Source organism: Canis lupus, chromosome 14, assembly GCF_003254725.2.
Source record: "Canis lupus dingo isolate Sandy chromosome 14, ASM325472v2, whole genome shotgun sequence".
Lineage (NCBI taxonomy): Eukaryota > Metazoa > Chordata > Mammalia > Carnivora > Canidae > Canis > Canis lupus.
In genome coordinates this window covers 25,796,211-25,808,775 of record NC_064256.1, presented here as the reverse complement: position 1 = coordinate 25,808,775, position 12,565 = coordinate 25,796,211, and the positions used below count along the sequence as shown (strand labels likewise).

At 33.4% G+C, this 12,565-nt stretch overlaps 1 protein-coding gene across 9 annotated transcripts in view; it reads right to left on the bottom strand.

Moving 5' to 3' along the window:
- PHF14 (PHD finger protein 14) overlaps nt 1-12,565 on the bottom strand; it is a 233,057-nt gene that overhangs the window by 150,747 nt on the left and 69,745 nt on the right. For all 9 annotated transcript variants that reach the window (XR_007401929.1, XR_007401930.1, XR_007401931.1 and 6 more), the window contains exons 12-13: nt 11,186-11,289; nt 9,118-9,249 (exon numbers count right to left, since the gene is read on the bottom strand). Coding sequence is in view for 4 of the 9 variants with exons in the window: in XM_049093413.1 (XP_048949370.1) it covers nt 9,118-9,249; nt 11,186-11,289 (236 nt within the window). In the remaining 5 variants the exon portion in view is untranslated. The remainder of the gene's footprint in view (nt 1-9,117; nt 9,250-11,185; nt 11,290-12,565) is intronic.

Here is a 12,565-nt window from a genome sequence, read left to right as displayed (position 1 = left end):
ATCCATTCTCAAAGAAATATCTGTATACCAAAGTTCATAACTGCATGGTTCACAACAGCTAATTATGGGAGCAACCCCAGTAACCACTAACATATAAACGGAGAAGTAAAATATGTACACATACAATGGACTATTATCCAGCTAAAAAAAAGAAAATTCTGCAATATGCCGTGACATGGATGAACTTGAAGACATTACTCTAAGTGAAAGAAGCCAGTCACTAAAAAGACAAATACTGTATGATTCCACTTACAGGAGGTACTTAAGAGTACTTAAAATTAGAGACAGAAAGTGGAATGGTGGTTGCCAGGGACTGGAGGGGAGGAAGGAATGGGGAGTTACTTTTTAATATGTAGATAGCTTCAATTTTTACAAGATGAAAAATTCTATAGGGAAAGATTATTATTGTATTTAATACAATAATAATTATTAACGTATGTAATACCACTGAACTATACCACTTAAAAATGATTAAGATGGGGGACACCTGGGTGGCTCCGCAGTTGAGCACCTGCCTTCGGTCCAGGGCATGATCCTGGAGTCCCAAGATTGAGTCTCGTATCAGGCTCCCTGCATGGAGCCTGCTTCTCTGCCTATGTCTCTGCCTCTCTCTGTGTCTCTCATGAATAAATAAATAAAATCTTTAAAAAAAAAAGATTAAGATGGTATATTTTATATTATACATATTTCACCACAATAAAATGTTTGGACATTAGAATTAAACACTGAAACTTCAGTCTGATCGTCCAACAGAACTTTATGTTAGAATAATCCATAACTGCAGTAGCCAATACAGCAGCCACTAGCTATATATAGCTATGGAGCAATTATAACATGTCTAATATGACTGAGGAACCGATTTTTAAATTTTAATTTTAATCAATTTAAATTCAAGTAGTCACACATACCTAGTGGCTAACACAGCAAAAGTCTACAAAAAGATTTTTAAAATCTTGATTTTGCCAATTATAAATGCCCATTTAAAAATTCATGAGAAACTGTTAAAAGCAAAGTTTTTTAATACATTTTCTGCAAATTTAACCAACTGAGGCACCCAGGGACCCCATTTTCTGCAAATTTAAAAGAATGATCAGAAAGTAATTCTTTAAAAGTCTAACTTATAGTGCTATCTTTATAAAAATGGTCATAATAGATAAAATGATGTTTGATATTTAGTTTACGTACAAGTACCCTTAGTTTATATCAGTATCCTTGAATGCATCTTAGAATTCTCTCACCAAGCATTGTCAAAAATTTCTTGTCATTTGAAGTCATACTGCATCAAAATTCACAATTCTCTCTCCTTAATACAGTAAATATTATCAAACTAATATTTATTAAGTGACAGCTTTAAATTTTGAACTCCAGTAACAGAGTTAAATACAACATGCTATTGTGTTACTAAGGCATATACATTAATTGCTAAAATGCAAACTAATGTTTAAGGCTTTAGTTTTAATATCTAAAAATTTTGATTTATTTAAGCAAAATTGATGAGTAAAAATTTTAACACTAAAAATATGACCAATGAAAACACAAGGAAGTAATTTATCGTGTGTTACTTAAAATTTTTTATATGTCTATTACTAGAACAACCAAGTACTTTATTCCTTGGATTCATAGACTGTCATCAAAATTTAAATACAGGGGCGCCTGGGTGACTGGGTCAGTTGAGTGTCCAACTCTTGGTTTTAGCCTAGGTTGTGATCTTATAGGCAGTGAGATGGAGGCCATGTTGGGCTCTGATCTCAATGAGGAATCTGCTTGAAAATTCTTTCCCTCTGCCCTTCCCCCTCCTCTGCTTGCACACTCTCTTCTCTAAAATATATATATATATATATATATATATAAATCTTTTTTTATATATAAATTTTTTATTGGTGTTCAATTTGTCAACATATAGAATAACACCCAGTGCTCATCCTGTCAAGTGCCCACCTCAGTGCCTGTCACCCAGTCTCCCCCACCCCCCGCCCACCTCCCCTTCCACCACCCTTAGTTCGTTTCCCAGAGTTAGGAGTCTTTCATGTTCTGTACAAATCTTTTTTTAAAAAAATTAAAATACAAATAAAGTGTAATATACCAAATTGCTACTGTTTGTCCCATATGAAGGATTAAAACTAGTATGAAAAAAAAATAAATAAATAAAACTAGTATGAGAAGTAAACACCTAGCCGTATTCCTAATCGAAATAATGAGTATATTTTGAAACAACCTATTGGCAATCCTAAATTGTGAAAACCCCACAAATGTTAGATATTGTTAGTGAATAATAACAAATACAACAAACATCAAAACAGAAATGCCAATAGAAAGATATCAAATTATATCACAGAAAAGGAATAATTCCTTGTCTTTACAGATCATAACCTTAATATTATCATCATTTCTATCAGTTGAAGTAAAATGTAATATTTCTTAGTTCTAATTCATTTTTTAAAAGATTTTATTAATTTATTTAACAGAGAGATCGCACACAAGAAGGGGGAGTGGCAGAGGGAGAGGGAAAAGCAGGCTCCCTGCTGAGCAAGGAGCCAAATGTTGGGCTCAATCCTAGGACTCTTGGGATCATGACCTGAGCCAAAGGCAGATGCTTAACAGACTAAGGCACCCAGTCGCTCCCAGTTCCAATTCATTTGGGATATAGAAACAAGTATCTTTTTAGGAATTACTGTTTTGGCTTTTTTTTTTCACTAATTTTTTTCTTTCCTTTTGTTTCTCATTTTGTAACAATAACCCTTGTCATGATATTCTCTAATTTCTCATGTTCATTCTCATCCCCACCAAAAGTAATATAATACATTTAGGTGACAGTAGAATTGTTATTCCCTAAACTCCACAAAACACTGAACAAGCAAAAAATCCAAACAAAATGTTACCAACAATACAGAAATGCATCTATTTGTTTCAAAACAACTGCCATGTGACAGTTACAGTACAAAGTCCATACAGATGGGACACACTACTTAAAACTTTTTCAACAATCTATTAAGTACTCTAGTCTCTATCTTTTATGTGCCATTTAAGATATGAAAAAGCATCTCTATTACATTAATCAGTACACAAGGTGCTAGGCACAATAATTTAGGATAAAGCTATGGCTTGTTCAATTCAGTAGGATTAAGTAATGTTTAGGAGTGAAATCAAAAATATCTTTCCTAATGTGGCTTCACCTGGCTTCTTCTAATAACCCACTAAGCTGCTATCCTGTATATTTAATCTTGTGTATTTTTTACTTAACATAGGCTACTAAGGGAACAGAATCCTATTAATTTATAATTATCACACAAAATGTTAAAAATAATCTTAAGTAATCAAAATATTCAATTAATTAAAAAGGAATTTTTAAAGTATTAGTAATAAAAATTCTCATCAGGAACTTATGCAAAAGATGTTTTTCTCATTTGCTATACCTTCTTCATCTCCTACACCATACATTGCATCTTATGTGCACAAGCAGGTTTAAAGTTTTTCAATTGCTAAAGAAAAACAATTCCATTGCATAATAATGCTAAAACAAGGAGGAATACTAATTCAGTTTATAGAAAATTTTACCTGCATATGTTAGAGAAAAAAAGGATTTTATGAATCTTTAAATGTAATAAATTCAATGATACTATATCTCTCAAATATTATATATAATTCATGTTTTGCTTTTTTTTCTTTATAAATTACTTCTTTCAGTCTTCAAAGATTCCATAACAGTCTGTTTTTTTTCTTCCTTATCTATAAGTTTTTTCCATGTTTTCCCTCTTTTTAAAGGAAAATCTTCATAGGTCCCCATATAAAACGTAATTAGTGAAATACAAATCAAAACCACAATGAGATATCATCTCAAACCCATCAGAATGGCTGTCATCAAAAAGACAAGAAACAACAATTGTTGGAGAAGATGCAGAAAAAAGGGAATGCTCATACGCTGTTGGCAGGAAATGTGCAGCCACTATGAAAACTACCGTGGAAGTTCTTCAAAAAAATTAAAAATAGGGCACAGCTGCGTGGCTTAGTTGGTTGGGCATCTGACTCTTAGTTTTGGTTTGGGTCATGATCTCTGGGTCATGGGTTCAGCTCCAAGTCAGGCTCTGAGCTCAGCACAGAGTCTGCTTGGGATTCCTTCTCTCCCTCTACCCCTCCATCCACTTGCGTCTCTCTCTCTAAAAAAAATAAATCTTATAAAACAAAAAGATTAAAAATAGAACTACCATATGATCCAACAATTCCACTTCTGAGTATACATCCAAAGGAAACAAAAATCACTTGCTTGAAAAGATATCTATACCCCCATGTTCATGCATCATTATTTATAATAGCAAAAACATGGAAATATCCTGTGTCCATCAATGAATTAATAAAGAAAATGTGGTATAGATATATAATGGAATATTATTCAGCCATAAAAAGAAGGAAATACTAGCCATCTGTAACAGCATGGATGGACCTCGAAGGACTTATGCTAAACAAGTCAAAAGTGAATATTCAATGATCTCACTTATATGTGGAGTATTTTTTTAACCCACAAATTTATAAATAATATAGAGTAGAAATTGGTGGTGGCCAGAGGCCAGAGTGGGGGAGGTGGAGGGTGGATGGGTGGTGATGCAAAAGGGGTGAAGGTGATCAAAAGTTATGAACTTCCAGTTAAAACATAAATATGTCCTTAAAAATAAATAATTTAAAAAGGGAGGGGTGCCTGGGTGCCTCAGTCAGTTAAGCACCCAGTTCTTGATTTCAGCTCAAGTCATGATCTCAGGGTTGTGAGATGGAGCTCCAAAGCGGGCTCTGCACTGGGCGTGGAGCCTGCTTAAGTTTCTCTCTCTCTCCCTCTCCCTCTGCCCCTTCTCCCACTCTCTCTCTCAAAAATAAAGAAGAAAATAAATAAATCCTGGGGATGTACCACACAACATAGTGACTACAGTTAATAATACTGTATAGTGTTCTTGAAAGTTGTTAAGAGAATTCTTAAAGATTTTATCTATCTGAGAGAGAAAGAGAGAATGCAAGCAAGGGTACACTGTGCTTGTGCCATAGGAGTGGCACAAGCAAGCCAAGTCCACACTGAGTATGGAGCCATACCTGGGGCTCCATCCCAGGACCTGAAATCATGACCTGAATGAAATCAAGAGTTGGCCACTTAACCAACTAAGCCACCCAGGCTTCCCTAAGAGACTAGATCTTAAAAGTCCTTATTATAAGAAAAAAAAAAAAAATTTAACTATGGGTTGCTATGGATGTTAACTTACTGTGATAATCATTTCACAATAGATACATTTATCAAATCATTATGTTTTACACCTAAAAGTAATACAAGGTTATATGTCAATTATGTCTCAATAAAATGAAAAAGAATTCATGGAGGAAGGGGAGAATAAATTATTAAGAAAAACAGGGGAAGAAACTTGTAAATTATTTACTGAAGGATTTGTGCTATAGATTTTCTTTTATCTTAAAAGAATAAACCAAGGTATTTCCAAAGAATAAAGGAATAATAAATATCACTCAATTATCTGTCAAATAATACTCTTCAGAATAATTGTGGTTTTTTTCAGAATATTCTCTAATTAGAAAAGGCAAGACAAATTCTGATCAGATGGGTGATGGAAACATAAGAATTCTCAAAAATTAAAAGAATTATTTCTTATTTGAGCTACTCTAATAAACCAAACCCTTACTATTTATTTATACACTATCAAGCTTGTCTTAGAAGAATGTAAGGCAGTGTGCAACATCATATATTAAAAATAAACAAACCAAAATAACATAAACTAAGAAAAAATACAGTTCAAACAAGAGGAGTAAGTACAAGCAAAATGAAGCCTAGATTATACCTTCACTAGCCTATCCCTTGCCAAATTTCTCACACACCTAGCATTCTAATCTGATTTGCCCATTTTTAAAAAAAGATTCTATGTATTTATTCATGAAAGACAGAGACAGAAAGAGAAGCAGAGACATAGGCAAAGGGAGAAGCAGGTTCCATGCAGGGGGCCCAATGTGGGACTCGATCCCAGGACTCCAGGATCATGCCTTGAGCTGAAGGCAGACACTCAACCATGAGCCACCCAGATGTCCCTGATTTGCCCATTCTTAATTCAACCTAAGAAGTCCCTGGATTTTTCCCTTTCCTGCTCTTGGACTAAGAACTATTGAAGAAAAATTAATCACATTTATTAAACTAATTTACCAAACATTCTTGGCATATAGCCTCAGCAAGTCATCCATGATTTTTTTTTTTCCATAGTAAGTACTGGAAACTATGTCCTATCTTCTTAAGCCCCCATCACCATCCCACCCTTTCCACAAACTACTTCCATTTCACTGAAAAGTCAGAGCTTGTCTGATGTGAACTTACTCAACCTCCCTACTCTCCATCAATAACTACTTCTGCATCTTTATTCTTTCCTGTCTCATATCTTTCCTGTCATGTTTTATATCAGTCCAAAATAAGCAGTAAACTATTATGGTATAGACGAAACAGAAAGCAACCAGATCTCAAACCAGTATCTCCCAAAAGCAGTGCTGATACTGGGGAGAAAAAAAAAAGGCTGGACAGGAGGTGATTAGAATGTTCTATCAAGCAGAACATGCACATAGCATACAGACAGCAAAAGGAGTAACTGGTGACATTCAGAAATGTGTGCCAGTAGGCTCTGTATAAATATAAGTCAATAACAGGCCCAGTCAAGAGATAAGGATCCACGAGCCTTTTCCCTCAGAGGAAAGGACCTTTCTAAGATCTCTTTTCCTAAGAAAAAGACTGAGAAGAACTAAATGGAAACTAAGCAGAGGTTAGGCAGTGGTGTGCTAGTAAATATCTAACACCTAACCATCTATGGGAAAAAGTTGTGTAGCATTTGCCAATTTCTGCAGTATGACTACTACTAACCATAATCAATTTCAAATTACCAACATGGCATCAGAGAATGCAGAATGGGGAAAAGATACATAGTAGCCCACCATTACAGTTTTTCTACCATACATATATAATAGACTTAGGCAAAGAGCACAGGTAACATAAAATAATTGGGAAGTGAAATTGCTTTAGTATTTATTATCTTTAACTTCAAAAATAAGCTGAAAATGTTAAAAAGCAAAAAGTGTCTCTCACATTTGAGATACACTAAAGAAAACTATAATTCTATAAAACTTACTCTAAAACTAATATATTCAATTAACTGCTAAGCAAAACTAAGTTGATTTGAGAGGTCAAAAGAATTCTAATCAAGATACTAAAGACTTCACTTTGCCACAGTATTAACTTCTTTTATTTTAAAACACTATAGCCGGGGATCCCTGGGTGGCGTAGCGGTTTGGCGCCTGCCTTTGGCCCAGGGCGCGATCCTGGAGACCCGGGATCGAATCCCACGTCGGGCTCCCGGTGCATGGAGCCTGCTTCTCCCTCTGCCTGTGTCTCTGCCTCTCTCTCTCTCTCTCTCTCTCTCTCTGTGACTATCATAAATAAATAAAAAAATTAAAAAAAAAAATAAATAAATAAATAAAATAAAACACTATAGCCAATGTACAGGACCCTAAGTGGTTTTAGGTCTTTTGAGGTGTGCTTTCCCTGAAACATTCCAGGCAAGACAGTTCATGTGAAGTTCTTCCAGGAATTTACATACTGGAAATCGGAGCTCTGTAGGAAGAGCAATATTAGAAAAGTTCATAATCTCATTTAAGGAGAGAACTGCATATCTCCATGTCAAAGATCATGACAAAGCACCCTGGCCCTGGAGACTACCAAACTGGCTTTTTTACCCACCTGTATGTAGGGCACCTGGCTAGCACAGCTGGTTGGGAGTCTGACTCATGGTTTCAGCTGAGGTTGTGATCTCAGGGTCATAGGATCAAGTACTGCATTGAGCTCCAAATGCCAACAGAGTCTGCTTAAAGACTCTTTCCTTCTCCTTCTGCCCCTCCCCCAAGCTGTGCATGCAACATGCTCACTCTCTCTCTCTCAAATAAATAAATCTTAAAAAAGAAAAAAAACACCTAGGATGCTTACTAACACTGCTGGCATTCTAATAACCCACAGCATTTTCTTAGTAAATTCTGGTTTCAAAAGCAAATAATATCAAAAAAAAAAAAAAAAAAGGATACACACACGCACACACACTCCATTATACTTGTAAAGAGCAGACTGGTAGGGCTGTCTCAAGACGAACTGATAAAAAAAAAAAAAACACTATGAAAAAGCAATTCTGTGAAAATGGTGAAGAACGTGAGCTGCCTAATAAAACGAACAGAGAATGCTTTACAAGATAAAACAATGAGGTCAGAAAACATGCTTAATGTGTTTGACAAACACATAGCTTTACGTATAAATTACCATTTTAAGAACCTGGGGTTTACTCTTTTCTAAAACTAGAAAGGGGGCAGCCCGGGTGGTTCAGCAGTTTAGCACCACCTTCGGCCTAGGGCATGATCCTGAAGACCTGGGATCCAGTCCCATGTCGGGCTCCCAGCATGGAGCCTACTTCTCCCTCTGCCTGTGTCTCTGCCTTTCTCTCTCTCTCTCGCTCTCTCTCTTTCTCTCTCTACTATTACTAATGTAATACACATGCTAATGAAAAAAATTTAGAAACGTATGCCAAATGTTTCTAGATTTGCAAAAAACAGTTAAATATAACTAACACAAACGAAAAATACCAAAAGTAAAGCCTTGGTGAAACTAATTAAAAATGTTAAATTGCAAATAAAAGTATGAATATGGAGGCAAATTCCTGATAAAGTAAAAATTCCTATCTCAAAAAAAGCTATTACAGGTTTATTCATATATTATAGTAAATATTTATGACTAAAGTGCTCTCATCACAAATAAAGAAAATGAAAACTATGTGAAGTCATGGATATGTTAATTAGCTTGATTACTGTGATTACTTCACAATGTGTGTATATATATATATATATATATCTCAAATCATTAAGTTGTATACCGTAAGTATATATGATTTTTAATTGTCAATTATACTTCAACAAAATTAGAAAAATATTTATAAAAATATCAATTAAAAATGTCCTAAGAACTTTACTGTGAAGCAATACAATGTAACACTTCATCTTACACTGTTGAAACAGAGAGCAAACTAGTTCTAACATTAAAATATCTTTCATTTTACTTACCAATAACTGTTCTTGGTCTTTCTTGGCATTCTCGTAAGAGGAGGGTCTAGACATCCCAGGTGATAATGGAGTTTACAGGTATCACATAATAAAAGAAGATGTTGATCATGGTTCTTCTTACAAATTCCACAACTTTGAATAAAGGCAGCAAATAAAGCATTAGAATATTAATTATCTTAGTGAGACAGTTATTCATAATATATTTTTAAAATTTCAAAATATCACCTTAACTTAAAATTTCTTCTGTTAAACGTTTTTTCATAACACGCCCTTTTATAACATCAATACTAGTTCTAAATATTATTAGTTCTAAATATTTTTGAGGCTACAAAAATAGCCAGATCTAGTATAAATATTGCTCTGGAGTCAAACCTTTCAGAGAAAGGCATATCTAAGATAGTATTCTCAACATCATCACTATCTTAATTTCAATTATCAATTAAAACTCATTTAATATTAACTTAATTTTTCTCTAAATTATTAAGCAAAAAACTTTTCCAAATTGTACTTCTTTAAAATTACAAAAAAAAATTTCAGTTTATTTTCTACCATTAATTATAAACCTTCCAAAGAATCTTGAACATGTAAACAAGCTACATTTATAAATAAGTATCTTTTCAAAATCTGACTTTAAGTCTTAAAAATATACCAACTGATATTTATTACAAAGAATGGGGCATTTTACTATTATTGTTATTGTTACTTGATTTTTGTTTGTTTTCAAGGAATCCAATTTTTCTTGTGCAAAAGGCAACTTAACTACCCCTGAGGGCACAAGGACCATGACCTAAAAATCTAGGAGTTTTATATTGGGAACATAAAGAGTGAAGGAAAAGTTGTCGAGAATCTTTAAGAGCCATCCATCCATGTACAAAAACAATGATATTTGAGTTTTTAAATTATCCTAGAAAAAAAATCACATAAATTCAACAACAACAACTAGTACTTGGTCTCACTGCTCAGAGTAAAAAAGGAAAAATCACTTAAATACTTTTGAAACAAAAATGAACTGTATTGATAAGTCATAAGCACTGTGATATAAGTGATGGTCCCAAATGAACCAATTTTGTTTGGAAAAACTGGACTGAGAATGTACTAGTCTTCATGCTGTACGCTAAAATACTAGCAGGCTTTTCCAACTATTCAAGGAAGTCATTTAGTATTACATATTGGAGGGAGCTTCCAACTAAGAATGGAAAGTAATTAGAGATTGATACTGTTGCTACTTCTGAGAAAGGAAGAAGTTGTGGGAAGAATACTTGTGTATTTACATAGCAATATATAGGTATGCATGTGAATATACACACTTGTGTGTGTGTATATACATACATGTACATATATATATATATATATATATATATATATATATACACACTAGCATCTTCTAATTTTCTCCACTTAACATGATCAATTACATTAAAAAAGATCCTACCCTATTCATGTATGGAAAGAAGTCTTGGCTATGTAAAATTATTATATAATGGTGACACTATAAACTCTTGAGACAGAAAGTAAAAAACAAAAATACTTCTGGAAATAAATTATTATAACTAAGCACAGAAAAAAAAATGGACAGATTCAAATCAAGAAATTATCTTTATTATCCACCACTGTACAAAAAAGCAGTAATTGAGACTGTATATGATACCTATCACTACCTAAAAACACATGCAAAGCTCAAAATTCATTAAAGTAAAATAAAATATCAGTGCACATTAATATGATATATTAATTATTTAAGAACATGATCATCTACATTATTTAAAGTCAGTTTTCAATTTCCCAAAGAAGACTGACTGTTCACTTTCCACAGAACTTCTGGATATATATTTCCACCTATTTAAAGGATATAAGTAATTTATCTTATTATTAAAAGAGGAGCAAAATCTCTTCTGTCATTCAACCTAAAAAGCATCTTTAATGAAGATATTCATAAAATGAATTTCAAATGCATTTAACGTAAGTTCTGGCATGGACTAATTCATTCACAACTATTTGAAGCATCTTGTTATTAAAGGTATGAGTTTAAAAATATACAATATCAATCTGTTATCATTTTATTACTTGCCTATAAAGTACTGCAGGAAGAATAGATGTCTTTTGTGTGCCTCCTTCTTTTTTACTTGGTTTTCTTTCCTTGGGTGCTCGCAAAATTGCCGGTATGTTCAACTTCTATTGATTTGAACAAATGCAGTTTATTTTGTTTTAAAGAAAAAATATAAAGCAACATTCTCCTCTATTTGCCACTCAAGTTAACTAAGTATGCTAGAATTGTGAGGGAGAAATGTTTTACCAGCTATTACACCAGCAAAAAGAATTAAAATGAGTTTCTGTCTTGCAGTTATTTCCATTAGAAACCCATAATTACATACTTCCATCAATTTTCAGTGAAATACTAAAACATCATGAAAATTAAACTTCTACTTTAGCTTTTAAAAGTGAAAGACAAGGACAAGCATTTAAGAGCTTAAAAAAACACACACACACAATACAATTGACAAAAAGAATATTGAAGCCGTTTATTTTCCTTAACATCCCAGCTACATTGGTGCTCCATAGGTTAATTAGAAAAATTATCTTATTGGACCAAACTCTCCACAAAGTGAATGAGATTCTTTTTGGTTTTCTACTAATCTGTAGTATGCTGGCTTCTGAGACAGCAACCATCTATCAAACTCATTTCTCAGTGGCCCGGTGGGCCGGCATCTGTTCAACCAACTAGAAATAAGTGTCATGCAAGTGGTACAAATGAATTCTATTTCTGTGTTATTTTGCATTTGCACAAGGAAATTTGTGAACTTCTGTTAAAAATCATTTAATAAATAAAAATGCCCTTTTATGGTAGATAATGTTTTACACTAAGTAGGAGATTCTTATGAGACTATCTTGCAAAGCAAGCCAAAAGATAATGCTGGCTTGGCAAATAAACTAATCACAGTCTTATACTCAATGTTAAATTAAGTTCTCTAAATATAAAATGCCATAATCTTCCAAAAATCCATCAACAATCTATCAATAGGAAGAAAGGTCAATTCACCATAGGTGACTCCTCATTGTCACCTCTTAAATTGTTACTCATTATAACACAAGCCACATACTTCCTCTCCACAAAAGTAAGCACCTTCAAAGCTGGCATACCACAATACTTATCAGTATGTTATTACTTTCTAAAATATTAACTCTACACAAATTGTATGATAAACTTGACCTTTTATAAACTTCTGAAACAAGTACAATGAAAAAATATCTCCTTTGATAACCCTCCTTCACAATAAGACTATTTTCATTGCGAAAGGACTACAGTGAGTCTCCATCATCCTTTTAAAACGAAACTATTATTTGAATAAATTTTTAATTTATGAATTATATACACAGTATTCTATTCAAAGAAATCTACTTGGCAAATGATTCTTCTTTTCAATACCAAGAACATTAACAGGCTAAAAAT